The sequence below is a fragment of the Diuraphis noxia genome, unplaced genomic scaffold (assembly GCF_037042655.1).
Source record: "Diuraphis noxia isolate RWA-SAM2 unplaced genomic scaffold, SU_Dnox_SAM2 contig0004, whole genome shotgun sequence".
Taxonomy (NCBI): domain Eukaryota; kingdom Metazoa; phylum Arthropoda; class Insecta; order Hemiptera; family Aphididae; genus Diuraphis; species Diuraphis noxia.
In genome coordinates, this window is record NW_028301714.1 from 51,677,635 (window position 1) to 51,693,206 (window position 15,572).

At 26.9% G+C, this 15,572-nt stretch overlaps 1 protein-coding gene across 2 annotated transcripts in view; it reads left to right on the forward strand.

Annotated features, from left to right (window-relative positions):
* LOC107164977 (uncharacterized) overlaps positions 1-15,572 on the forward strand; it is a 42,758-nt gene that overhangs the window by 3,053 nt on the left and 24,133 nt on the right. For both annotated transcript variants that reach the window (XM_089225541.1, XM_089225540.1), the window contains exons 4-7: positions 28-216; positions 284-433; positions 1,443-1,539; positions 5,763-5,927. In XM_089225541.1, the coding sequence (XP_089081667.1) occupies positions 28-216; positions 284-433; positions 1,443-1,539; positions 5,763-5,927 (601 nt within the window). The remainder of the gene's footprint in view (positions 1-27; positions 217-283; positions 434-1,442; positions 1,540-5,762; positions 5,928-15,572) is intronic.

The following is a 15,572-nucleotide window of genomic DNA, read 5'->3' on the forward strand; positions in this document are numbered from 1 at the left end:
ATTAAAAATATTAAAATTGTGTGTTAGGATTTTGGCGAAGCTTCTTTTTATGCAGTTTATGATGGACATAATGGTTTAGATGCTGCTGTTTATAGCTCAATGTATTTACATCAATTTTTAGTTCAGTCAACTCAGTATCCAACTAATCCAGAGTACGCACTGTATGAAGCATTTTTCACTACAGACAAAGGCTTTACACAAAAAACAGAAAAATATGTAAGTTTAATTTGATTTTATCTCAAAACACATCTAATAAACTTATTATTTATACGTTTTCATTCAGAATTTAGTAAGTGGTACAACTGCTGTATGTGCATTATATAGGCAACAAGAGAAGAAACTTTATGTGGCATGGGTCGGTGATTCAATTGCTACATTATGGACAAATGGAACGCCTTTATGTTTAGTAAACAAACACGTTCCTGAAAGATATGTATGTTATTAATAATTATATAATATACTTTTTTATGTATTTCCTTGTAACATTTTTAAAAATTTGGTTGGTTAAACAATAATAAATCATAGAACTTACAGTATTTTGCTAATAATTTATTTCTTTTTGAAATATTAATTTCAAAATTCTAATAAAAATTCTTATGTATTGATAGGCGACAGTGTCACAATAAAGTAAAAAATTTATGACAAAATCAAACTTTTCCAGAAATGTCTTAAGAACTTAATGCATATTTAATTAAATAGATTACTGATTAGGTATAGTAATGGTTATATTATTCTCAAAAAGCATACAATTGTTAATTGATAATCTAAGTAGTTACTAGTTACAGTTACCGACAACCAACAGGCACAGATAACGTGTCACAAATTAAATATAGTTATATATGTATCAAATTTAACTGTAGTGTATTTATAAGTGCATTTATTTTGATGATTATCTTATCCAGAAGCCATCTGTAATTATTGAATTTACTTTGTTATTAATTAGCATCGACCACTTAGTCTCTATGTGTAATTTGGGATCATACCTAACTATTAATGTAAAATGATTTTCAGTGAATTAATTATTTTGTTACAAACCATGTGTACATCAATATGACATGAGTGCTATGAAATTTTGTTTTTTTAAAATTATTATTTGTTTTTGTTACAGCTATATTAATTTTTAAAATTGCTTAAAAATGTATTGATGTTATAAAACAGTGCAGAATGTAGATATAATATTTTATTCTATCATATGCCATTATATATTTCACATAAATAGCCATTTAGAGCCATATACTTAAAAATTAAATTAAAACATGTCAACAATAAACATTAATTAATTAACACATTAACAAACTGAGAAATACTGAATTCATCATCTTACCCTGTATTCCCCTATAGAGTATAATTTTTATTTATCATAATATTATATTATTGTTTATTATTATACTAAACATGTTGATATTTAAAAATTTATTTATTTTTTTTTATGTTTAATTTAGGATGAAACTCAAAGAATTGAGAATGAAGGAGGAATAGTATCGAAATGTCAAGGTATTTGGCGTGTAGATGGTCAGTTGGCAGTATCTAGAGCTATAGGTGAATCGCATAATATTTTTTAATTAACATAATATCTATACATAATCTATGTAATGTTACTGTATACTTAAGTACTATAAAATACAGTAAAAAATCTGTTGCGATAAAATTAAAAGAACAATATAAAACTTACTCTGTAAATTAAATAATTTAAATTTTTCTGCAAAAATAGAATTAAAGCTAATATTAGATGAACTAGCTTTTTGAACTTTAGTGTAGAAACTAAGTCTTATGCTACTCCTATGACGCCCAATTATGGGAATATGTGAAACTTTCTAATTAACACAAAACCCTATCTTTCTAACCAATAACACTCCTCTTAATAACATCGGTAAGTTATAGGAATTATTTCTGATCACTCTTGACTTTCAGATTTATATACATATAATCACTGTCTCTACAAGCATTAGTGACTCATCTTAATCATCTAATCCCCCTTATTAATGAACGTAATATAGATAATATTATTAATATTTCTAGCTTTAATGTATGTGATTTGTATAGTACATTTCAGTTTTTAGTACTTGAAAATTTGTTGTTTTTTAATAATGATAAATATAAAATAGTAACTAATAATACTACGTCTATGCATCTATAAATATAATATTATCTTTTATAATAATCATGTATTAGGACATCCGGATAAATATAAACTGGCGAGGTGGAGGGAGCCAAAGTAAAATATTTCTGATAATAGCTGTTACTATTTATTTATTTATTTATTTATGCCAATCAGCAATTACATAGTTGGTAATATAATATATATGTTGTAGGCCATTTGGCAGATTGGTTGGACTAGGCTCTTTGCAATGGGGTAGCCCTGTTTGCGAACTACTTGTTTTTTTTCCAAACTGCCTACTGTTTATCAGGTTTATTGCATACAGACTAACAGCACTTAGGCATTTTAAGAATTATGATCATTATAATACGATAATGACCATTTTATTTATTTTACATGTGAAGTTTAGTTTATTGAACTTAGAATATTGACTCAAACTTTAACCTCCAACTTATAAACTGTATCAATGACGTATTTCAACATTCTTGCGTGATACTAACTGAACAATTGCCTCATTATGATTTTTTTTTTTTACTAAATATTTTGAATCACCCTATAATATTATTAATATATATATACAATAATATTATATAATATCATATTTTTTAATCAGTCTATATTGTTTTTGCTCTGCTCACTGTTTTATTTTGTTCCTGGTATTTTAGCAGCTACTATTTCAGAAACAGCATCGTATGTTGTTGGAAGTTATAGTTTTAGTTAATATTCCAAGTTCAATAAACTTCACATGTAAAATAAGTAAAACGATTATTATCATATTATTAAGATTATAGTTCTTAAAATGTCCAAGTGCTGTTAGATGTATGCATTAAGCCTGAAAAAAAAGCCTAGCCAAATATGGATACCACAAAACTGTGCCATATTCTAGAATAGAGTGAACTAGAAAAAAGTAGAGGGAACAAAGGCAAGAGATGGACATAAATAGTCTAGTGTTGTGTTTTATAAAACCAAGTACTTTTAAAGCTCTACCAATAATTGTGTTAATATGATTATCAAAAAGAAGAGTAGGTGTAAAGTAAAACCCAAGATCTTTAACACCGAATATGTGTTTAAGTTTAGAACCATTTAGAGAGTATTTGTGGATAAGAGGAACACGTCCTACTAAAGTTCTTAAAGTGGTGTAATTAGGATTTAGTGTTAGACCAACACGTTGGATCCACCTGCAGAAGAAATAAAGATCAGACTGTAGTTGGTAACAGTCAGAGAAAGAAGAGATTTTAAGATAAATTTTTATATCATCAGCGATCATAAAGACTTTTGAGATGGAAAGATAATTATTGATAGTGATAGTGAAGAGAATGAATAGAAGTGGACAGTACAGTAGAACTTCGATTAACCGTCACTCGATTAACCGTCACTCGATTAACCGTCACTCTCTGTTATCCGTCATCGGTCATCGCCGAAAAAAAAAATAATTAGGCGATTAGACGATTGTGATAAACTCGTCGTGGTGCCCAACATAGTAACTATAAAGTGTATAAAAATAGTTTGTAAGGTCTAATTGATGAGGAATGAGGATGTCGAAGATTCAGGGCTTGACTTAAAACCGCTAACTAGTCATTCAGAAGCAGAAGCGATGTTATCAAAGTGTATTGATTGGTTTGAAGTACAGGAAGAATCAAATGCTACGCAAGTCTTACTTCTACGTCAAATACGTAATATTGCTGCTAAAAAAGCTAGAGAATCTAAAAACCAAACTAAAATTACAGATTTTTTTTTATAATAAGTGTGGTATGTACGAGATGTTTATAATTTATATGTGTTATAATAATTTATTTATATGTTATATTTTTTTTATATGTATTATTTTTAAAGTACACACACGTAAAAATATAATAAATGTGTGTATATGTATGTACACGTTTTTTTTTTTGCAAAACTTCCGTTAACCGTCTATTCGATTAACCGTCATAGCCCCGGTCCCGACAGTGACGGTTAATCGAAGTTCTATTGTACTAAAATAATAAATAATAATTAAAATAGTGGGAGTATGGTTAATAATCATGTAATAATATTTACTAATTAGTAATAAAATATACAAAATATATTAAAATAAAATCAACATCAAACATCAAAAACTTTATTTTAGATTTAAAATGTGTTGTGATGCTATCCTTATAAGTTATAACTATGAAATTATGTAGTTGTGTTTAAATTATTTTATAAATTTACGATGTATAAAGCCACTTCTATATTGTACGTTAATGATTTATCTTAACTTCGAACAATAAAAATGTTTTAATAAATGTTTTCTCCTAAAATCCGTAACTAGATATTGTAAAAATTTATTTTTCAATTTTAGATTTCTATTTTTTCCACATAAATAAAATATTTCAAGAATATAAATTTCATGCAATTTTAAAATTCTTAACTAAAATGTACCTATTTAAAGTGTTTTAAAAATATCTCATCAAAAATCTTGCAACCTTATTTAATATTCAAAGTTTTTGACTAGGTTTTGTACAAATATATTATCATCATAACTAAAATAAAATAAATTCGGACATACCGGCATCGCAAGGAATGAAATAGCGGACAAATACGCTAAACTTGCCGCATCTAACAAAAACACAACCAAACTAAATATCTCCTCATACGATGACATCAAAAAGACAGTCCAAACACAAATAAGGAAAAAATGGCATATACTCTGGAACGATCAAGACACAAAACTAAACCAGATCAAAAGAACAACATTCAGTTGGGAGAACCATGAATTTAACCGAAAAGAAGAAACCACTATAAATCGACTCAGAATTGGGCACTCCAGATTAACACATGGATACCTCATGGCAAAAGAAGAACCCCCCACATGCGAAGGATGTGGGACCCCGCTCACTATCAAACATATACTAACGGAATGCCAACTATATCAACAGGAACAAATAAACTTCAATATTACAGAAACACTTGATTCACTACTCGGTCCGGATCCCGACCAAAACAGGAAAATACTTAATTTTTTAAAATCAACTAATTTAATAAAACAAATATAATGTAAATGTAAATGTAAATACAACTATGTAACAAAGTATCACAAAAAAAAAAAACTGTAACTAATGGCCTAAGATGCCGGGTTGTAACAAATACATCAATAAAAAAAAAAAAAATGTTAAAGTAAAACCATAATAATTTTAAAATTATAACATATGCAAAAACCACTAATTTAAATGATAATAATATCAAATCTTTATGGTTATCTCTCCTTTTTGAGTTGCAACAAAAAACAAAAATCAATTTTGTCCTAAACTGGAGTTTTATAAATTCTATTTTCCGCCGTTTTTTGTGAGTTTTTTTTTAATAATCACTTGGAATTTTCCATCAATTAGTTCAAACACTTCAAACTAAGAATAATTTCCTTCCAGAAATAACATCTGAAGTTTGAAAATCAAACAATTCTTTTTGCCTCTAAACTTGAAGACCGTAAAAAAAAAAATCATACACAGTCTAAATTATACTTCGTAAAAAATGATATAATTAATTATTAATTAACTTGAGTATTTTAATTTGTAATTTGATATTTGGTTTTTTTGGACGTTAAAATTGTATTACAAAAGAATATATAATTGTCCAATAGAATTTGGATAAAAAACAATAATATGTAATCAATGTTTTGTTAATATATAAATATTGTTAAATGTTTTAGGCGATGTTAAATACAAACCCCATATTACATGTCAACCAGAGATAAGATCATTAGTTTTAGATGGAAATGAAGAATTTCTAGTTCTGAGTAGTGATGGTTTTTGGGAGTATACAACACCTGAAGAAATAGCAGAAACTATTTACGACGAGTTGCTTGAGACTGATGGTGAGTGAAATAAATATAACATATATAAGGGTGATATTGTTTGGCTTAGCTGTCCCTAAAAATCATTATAATGGCAGTATATAAAAGGGCCCTAGTCAAATGTCATTGCTTCTACAAAAAAGATAAATAACTATTTTTGACTTGTGCTCCATACAAAATTGCATTTTGGTAATAAAAGCAGTATCAATTGAGAAGGAAGGGTCCATCCCTTATATATTCTGTGAAAATCAATACATGTATTAGTATATTTATTTAATATTCTTATATGATGATTTTTGTTGTATTAATTTCTTTATTAGTTCTATTTTTCCACCAAATTACAAGATTAAATATTGTGGTTTTTTATTTAAAAGGACCTATTACACAGAATTTTCACCAAATAACCTTGTTATGTCCTTGCTTGATTATTGCGGGTCGCGGGGGAATTCAGATTATACAGTAACTATACAGTCCTATCATGTACCAGTCATGTTGATCGTTTTCCTTCCACATAGATACAGAGAGCATATACGATTTTTATTGTTATCCCCCACCCAGGCTCAAATAATTCACCTCTGATTTTTCACAGAAATCTTTGTTAATCGTCAAAATGACATTGATCAAATGGTATCAAAAAGTGTTTTAATTGTTCACAATAATTGATTTCGTTATAATTAAATAATACCTAAATTGTATAAGTGATTCTTCGTTAATTCGAAGGGTAGTCGAATGAGTAATTTGTTTAAGCATATTAGGTGACATTTAAATTTTTATTTTTAACAAGAATTTCGATTTAATCTCGAAACGGTAGTTTAAACATTCCAGTATCTTAACTCTTAAGGACTCAGGTATTTACATATTTAGATTAATTACATTAAACTTATATGATAAAATTGTATTTTTTAATTTTTTTTTATAATTTAACGAATTGCATAACTTTTTTCTGCTTGTTTCTGATGATAGTGTGGATTAGAAGGATGTTCTGTCGACCTCAAAATCTCTATTTAATAAAAATTTTTTAACCTAAACTGTTAATTATTGTTATATTTTTGACAATGGTGGCGGGATATAGAATTATTTGAAGTAATTGCATCATGTCTAAAGTGAATGGTGTATTTTGGTTCAAAAATATTTAAAATATGCTATACATGCTTAAAAGCCTCCACAATTTCGTGAATTTCCACTGGTTGCTGACGTCTTTAGACTTAGATAAAATTTACTAGAGTGCACAATTTTCTGTAATCCGATCACAAATTCTTAAGAGAAATATATTTATAATATATTTTTATTGACCTGTTAAGTCGTTCATTCTTAAATTATTTTTAAGGCATCATGAGAAAACTGTGTATGTTCAAGGTCTATTCAAATCTCTATTATAATTGGTCACGCATCATTTGTGTTGTAGTTTTTCTATTATATATTTTGTATAACCTTCTTGTTATACAAATTTTAACTCTATATTTTCTATTGCTGCTAAATTTTAGACTCAAAATAAGAAAATTATCTTTCTGAATTTTTTCGAATATTTATACATTTACCTCCAGTATTAATCTAGGTACCTACATAAACATTCATTATTTTGTTATTTAAATACACGATACATCCATTTTCATTCAGGTAGTATTAGCAAACAATGATGTTAATGAGTCAAAAAAAAAACTAACTAACTGATTATAATAATTTAACTTGTACGACTACTGTACTAACAAAAAAAAAAAAAAATATTTTTAAGTATACATTTAATATTTAAGTACGATATTATTATTTGAATATTGTGGTACTTCACGCCGCCAGTGTGTTTATAACTACGAAATAACTCATGGAATCAAAATGTATAAAATAATAAAATACCATATACGTATTTTAATTGTTATAGTTGAAATTTAATAATAATAATTACGTCCAATAAATAATACTCTTTTTACGAATTTAGTACTGTAACCTAATTGACAGGATGTCCTACAAACGCGATTGATACTATCTGTGTTTTTACCACAGGAAGTGCGCATTGTGATTTGTACCCATGTACAATATGTTCTTTATATATTATATAGTCATATTACAGATAGTTGAGGTATAGTGGTTTGTGAGTTGTAGTTATTGATCATCTAGGAAATTCATCTAGTTTATGTAATTATTACAAAGTCCAAGTTTTTATTTTATTTTTATGTACAAACAACTTTTCATTAATCACCTCAAATGTCTTACTATATATTATCAACTACTAAAGTAAGTTAAAAATTATATGTAAATGATTTGCTGTTGGCTAGGTACCCATTGGCTATAGGGTTATTTTATTAGGATTTATTAAACGATCAAGAATACAAAAACAATAGGTACCACCTTACCTGAAGCTCCCAAATACTTATGTAGTATGTACTTATTCAGATATTATTTCCATCCTTAGGGAATTTCTGTGTCATCATATTTTGATAATTATCAGAGGTATTCTCCGGTATATCTTAGCTCAGAAATATACATTAAATAGAAGCACCAGCAGCTAGCAAACGATTTTGTGTCATTGCCCATTGTTGAGAGGGGTGTGGCTGGGGAGGATGTGAATTACTCCTTAAACATAAACATTATGGATCAAATAAATACATAAACAGTACACCAGTTATACGACCATACGACTAGGTATTCTTATTATCAAGAGTTATTTTGTTATTTATAACCTAAAATTCTAAGTTTATTATATTGCTATAAGATAGTAGGTAACTAGATATTTCCTTCCATATACCGGATATAGTAATTTACAACTATACGTTTCCCGAGTGAATGTGGTTACTTCACGCATAAGACTTGAGTCGATGAGTGGTGTGATTTGGGTGGTCGCGGCCGGTGTACGCCGCATTTTGGTTTGTGTGCAACCACATTATTTCGCCGAACTTAGTTCACTTCGACACTATTCGGCCACTATTGAGTATTTTAAACAATAGCTGCAGAGCAGTGAACGTGTGTAGGTGTTGTATTAAATAGGATATATAGTATAGTATAGATATATGTTATTTGTGGTTACTTAATATAGGTATGTGTATACAGGATGATTCGTTTAGCAGTTAACACTTAAATTCTCGAAATAATTACACGTTTTTCAGATATTTCTTTTTACATAATTTGTAGAAAATAAAACTAACAATTTAAAAATATATATAATATATTTAATCGTTATAATTTTAGATGTAAAATATCTATTTACATTTTTAATTTCATCATATCCTATAAACAGAATAATTTCTAAAGATTTTAATTGAATTTCATAGAAATTCAATTTTATACGATTAGTTAATTAGTGTCAACTAATGCCAACCCCCCTTATAACTTATAACTTACAAGTATTTTAAGTTTGATGATCGATGTACCACTTTTGCTGCTCCATACCACTCAGTTAAACTTTACATACTTCAACTAATAACTAATTAAATTCTCGATTTAAATTTCATTTTTATGCATAAAAAACGTTAGAAAAATACTCTGCTTTGAAAAATTATGAAATAAAAACACGAGTTATCATTCAAATAAATGAAAACTTTAAAACATTCTAATAATACGAAATAGAAGATGTATATTTTTTTTTTAATTATTTTGTTTTATCATGAACTAAAATAATAATTAATTACAAATATTTTTAAAAACGTTAGTTGGTACTTCTAGAGATAATGAATGTTAATTTTTAAAAGAACCATCCTGTATGTATATCCTTTAGTATTTATTTCGTCAGACAACGACAAATTTTACTAGACACCACATTCCCTTGATTAATCCGGACATCACGTACTTAATACTGTATATTATATTGTTTATTTTGGTAAATGACCTCATCATACGCTTAAGCACGTTTTTTGAATGCAAATTTTGTTGTCACTTTTTCATTAGAATTTTTTATCCAAGTTCTAAGTATTATATGCTAGTTATTTGTGATTAGAATTGCGGTGTTATGCTTATAAATTATAAATTTATAATATATCTTAAGCTTTAAATCAAAATTATTATCATGTAATTTTTTTTATTCAGGTAATCTTCTTTTAAGATTAATACTTTAATTAATATAAAGTAGTGAAATTAGAAAAAAATATAAAATTGTATAATTTAAATATTTTTCAATTTAATAATAATGTATATACAATACTACATATTATTTAGGTTTAACCTAACGTCAAGGGAACTATAGTTTCTGGTTGCTTTTCGGTCATAATATAGTATATATTTTATATCTAATTTTAAAGTCGTTACTAATAAGAGTATAACACTATAAAAGTTTGTAGATTAAAATAGCACAATATACATTATAATCAGAAATTATAAGGATTTATTTGTTATTTTAAGATGTTTGTAAAGTTAATAAGTCATCAAAATTAATATCAATTAATTAATTAATTTTTGTTTGATAACCGTCAAAAGTATAATACTATACTTATCTCATATACCCATATTTATAGCAATTTTAAATAGGTAATGAAAAAAAAATGATTACTTTGTCGAAAATTTTACTCTTACAAATTAATATTATTACGTAATTTATTTACTTTTCTATATCCAATAATCAATCTCATTGCTACTTAACAATAACTTTTTTTTATACATGAATATTTAGTCAGTGGTGCAGCTATTTTGAGTGTTGGTTCTTGTATTATAATCAAAACAAATAATATAACTGTGTAGCCTATGTTTGGTTCATTGTTTTTCTATCCTACTCATTTCTATTCTCTTTCTCTTTTGTTTTAACTTTTTCTATTGTGCAATAAACGGTTATTATTTATTATTAATGCTGTTGCGCATTGTTATGGCATTTACGTTTTCGCATATTTGACACTAAGATTTTTAATAATTTTTATAATGTTTTTACAGTTTCGCCAATAGTTTCATTTTGTACTATATAGTTTTATTATTAGAATTATTTGGTATTTGTTTAATGTGAATTGCAAAAAAAATATACAATCTATTTGTACGTAAAAAAAGTAGTTCGCTGTCCTCACGCAATATAAACAAACACCTTTATGATCCATGTTAATAGTATCCATGATTCGTGACTCATGCATACGAAGTACAAACACCCTCTTTCTCTTTAACAATGACGTCACTTTTCCGTTCATATGGCCCCTGGGTAATTTGTTGTTAGTGTCCCCACTGTACAAATAGATCGTTTGATCAATGAAATAATGTTAAAATATAACTATTGAATTTAGGGTTAGTTTGCTTGAATATTTCAACTCTGACGTTATTATAATATTTACAAGACCTGTGGTATATGTGAGAAAGTGAGATGTATGTTGTATAACGATGTTGAGTCTTTAATTTAAAAGTAATGCCACCTAAAATTTGTCGAATTTTTTCTGTGTTCATGATAATAATATCTGTTCAAAAATTACCGTTTTTTAGTTTGTTCTGAAAAATAAAATAAATCGAAAAGAATTTAAAATCCAAATAAGTATCACGATTACATATCCCTGATACCAATTATAAGACCCTATTTTGTGTAATTTAGTAAGATCATATTCGAAATTTTTTATCCTGGTAACCCATAACATAAAGTTTTTTTTCATTGATAAAGTTTCAGTTAACACAATATAAAATTACTTATCATTTTTATAATTTATTTGATAATATTCGTATTCTTGTATTTAATTCTTAAAAAATCGAGTAAATATTTACTTATGTATTCATGATTTATTTTGCACATTGTTTTTATTTATGTTGTGTTTATGGCACTTTATCAAATATCTCATCTTAGTTCATGCAACGATGCTATCTTTATGGTTGTTTTTTCTCCTCCAAAACTATAGTAGAATGGAATTTCTCCCTCAATCGACCAAGTCTATATTTACCTCGTCACTTCTATACCATATGTTGTAATGTGGACGATAGTTTTACAGTTAAACAACAAGCTAAGTTCTCACATGCGTACGTACATATTATTTCAAAGTAAAAATGAAACAGTAGAAGAGTCAAGAGACTCCAGTTCAATTGTTCTATTTTAGTCCTGCCTACGTCTACTCAATGACATTTTAAATTTTAAATGTTTTATTTATTCCACGGGATTTAATGAATTTTATGTTTCTTCTTTCTAATTTTGTGAGGATTTAAAAAAAAAGATCATATGTTGTATATCTATGTATTTTATTTTGTCAATACATAATATTAAAACGACTTAGTGGACTTAAAACCGTCCTACAAGCTATGCCTTGTTATTGACTGATATATTATAATAATAAAATAATAATATATCAGTCTTTACTATATTTTTAACGGTAATTATTTAAACCTGCCGATATATAAATAAATTGCTATTAGCTATATTAATAAATTATAAAATATTTTTAAAAATAATAAAGACTAAAAATCCATTCCGTTCAGAATCGTTTTTCTTATGCTATAAAGTATAAATTATGATAGAATTAAAATTTAATACATATACTATTGACCTCTTACTCAATTATGAGAGATATTAGAAACTTATAAAGCTGATGATCGAGCGACTCCAATGCATTTTTTAATTGCTTTAATTATCATTAATTATTTTAAAGTTACTTTTTTGCTCATAATTTAAAATAAGCAAAACAATTAATAATTGTTTGTAATGATTGCATATTTTAAATTATAAATAATAATAAATTTACCTATTTTGCTTCTAAATATCAGTAAGCATATAAAATACCTTTTTTATATTAACTATATGTATACAATTATTTATTTTTTAAAATTTCAAAACCTACCTAATTGAATGCAATAATTAAATTTTATATTTAGCGAAAGTGGCATAACTAAATATATTTCTGTTGAACAATATAATATAATCTAATGCAATTTATAATAATACTAGCATATTATTTTATTATTTTTAATTATTTCATTAAAATTTCTTGTTTTAAATGTTTATTTTGAATTTACATTTTACATATTATGTATATTATATAACATCAGTACCGGATCTAGGGGGGGGGGGCGATACGGGGCCCATGCCCCGGGCGCTTATCATAGAGGGGCGCAAATTTCAAATTTTAAACTCATCATTTTTATGATTTGGTGACTTTTAGGGGCGCTAATATTATGTTGTGCCCCGGGTTGCTTAATTTGTAGATCCGGTACTGTATAACATATTGTGTTTAATGTTATAGATTTATAACTTGTAATATGTGTAACAGTTTTAAAATTTCAAATTATTTTCTCAAAGTTTCTTGGTGTTTTCACATAGGTGTTTTCACATACACATACAAACTGACAGGTTTTTATCATTAACATTTTGTTGTTTTTTTATAATTTTTTTTTTTTAATAAACCGAAGCATTATACAATATAATCAATATACACAATCTATACAATTACTATTGGACACTAAGCATTTAAGAGAACGCCACATCCGAATTTGTTGTCTCAATCTTATAAACGCGTAACATGGCAAATTTACGCTCAGCAGTTTTTGTCTTATTCCGTTACCTAAAAAGTTTAAGTGAATAGACCTATATTATGCAACTTGATGGTTAGCACATTATCTATATTATGATGGAAGTTTTTTTACGATAATTCCGTTTTTAAGTGAGTTATGAGCATTTTTTATTTTACAATTTATTATACACACATAAATCTCTTATAACCTGAATTATCGTAAAAAAAAGTTCCAACCAAACACAGATAATAATCTTACCGTCAAGTATTCATTTTAATTTTTAAGCTAACGGAATAAGACGTGAACTGCCGAGGGTGAATTTGCTATTTGTTACACGTTATTAAGACTGAGACAACAAATTCGGGTGTAGTATAGTATAAAAGACTTTTCATAATATATTAATTACTTGAATAAGAAGCCACCCATATTCGTGACATTTAGGTTGATGTTATATTGGGTCTTTAAAGAGATATTTTAATTTAAATGGTTATAACACCATTTTATTTTGAGTCTGCTTGTTGTAATTTAAAAATTAATAACTGTATAATTAATATTTGACATTTTTACCAAATCAATATGTTAGCATATTCCTAGGCATAATATTTATAATAATATTTTGGTTCTTTTTGTGCTATTTATTGGCATTTTAAATTAAAATTTTTTAAGTTTATTTTTACTTTTATGAAAAATAAAATTTTAATGTTGTATAGGATCTTTCACAAATAATTTTACTTGAATTAAAAATACCAGTAGTGTAAAGCCGTAAAAGTTATTGACGTGCAATATTGAAGTTAAAATGTTTTCAACATGAAACTTAGATACTTTAATTAACGATTTGTTCATTTTTACTTTAAAAGTTATGTGTTTATATTAGGGAAACAAATACAATTTGAGATAATTTTCTATTTATTCATAGTTGTATATTTGAAAGAAACTATTCATACATTTAGTTTCATTATTACATTATTGTTACCTATATAAAATTTTACTTGCAAATATTTTAATTGTCTCAGGCAAAAGTGAAAACATATTTTTCATTCTTACATATTTAATTTTTTTAATTTTTTAAATTATTTTTTATTAGCTTATAGTTGTAATCATACATGTACAGATTAATGAAGATATATGTAGATATAGCTATATAACTAATTAATTTTAACATGATTTTAGTTCAACTTTTTGATTTATGTACCTATCAGACATTTTGCGCTGTAAAAACGAAACACCTATCTTAATTTGTACTCGAATCGACTATATGTATTAAGATTTATTCTACTATTCGAGTTTCGAGTTGTTATATAATATAATTACTCGAATTATAGTTGTTTATTTATAATATAAATATTTTTATTATGTATACCGTTATTATTGCGGCCAATACTACTAAGTGTAGTTGGTGTAACGAATTCTATCGCGGTTTTTTACGCGTATTTGAATTGCGTAAAAGTTTTTTCGTTCAATTCTATTTGGCAGTCATGATAATAGAATTTACAAATGTTTATTATAGTAAGAAATAACGTGAATGCCAATCAGATCATGTCAATCGATCTGCTCATTTCCATGTGCTGAACACTAAGTTAACACATGCCGTCTTTAGTCTGCAGTCTAGTAATTACGAGTATACATATTAAATATTACAGTAGATTGTTGTTTCAGTGCCATGAAACTGAACACCGACCTGAACGCGATAGAGAAACCTTAGATATGCAACAACGGAAGGTATCTGTAGTTAAAATTTGGTGTAAATAATCAAGGAAGGAACCTTATAGTTAAATTATCAGATCACTCTACTTCCCTCCCCAACCCCAAAAAAACAAACTAACAAGTAGGTAATAACTTATAAAAGAACAATTTATGGAGTTTTTCTAACTAAAACTGCTGTTCATTGATTATAATTATTAGTTTTTATAATAAATAAAAATTAATAATAACGTGTGAATTAAAATAAAATATTGATCATATATTTATAAGTTATAACTATAGGTATGTCTATACTGAAACTGAACCTTTAATAAATTACTATGTACTACACCTGGGCCGGATTGAGTAGTCTCGAGAAGATCCCTTTGAGAAATATTTTTCAATTGACCCGTAATTTGCTATAGTAGCCCATATTGGACGAATTTTAGTGTTAATAAATAATAATGAGCTTATCACGTTTGTTGGGTGTATATTATTACATAGCTGTCATTAAAATCGTAATGTGGGCATTACGGCAAATTTCTCATACTATAGTCCAAAATTTTAGCAGCATTTCGAGACTCTCTCGAATGCTTGACTGGC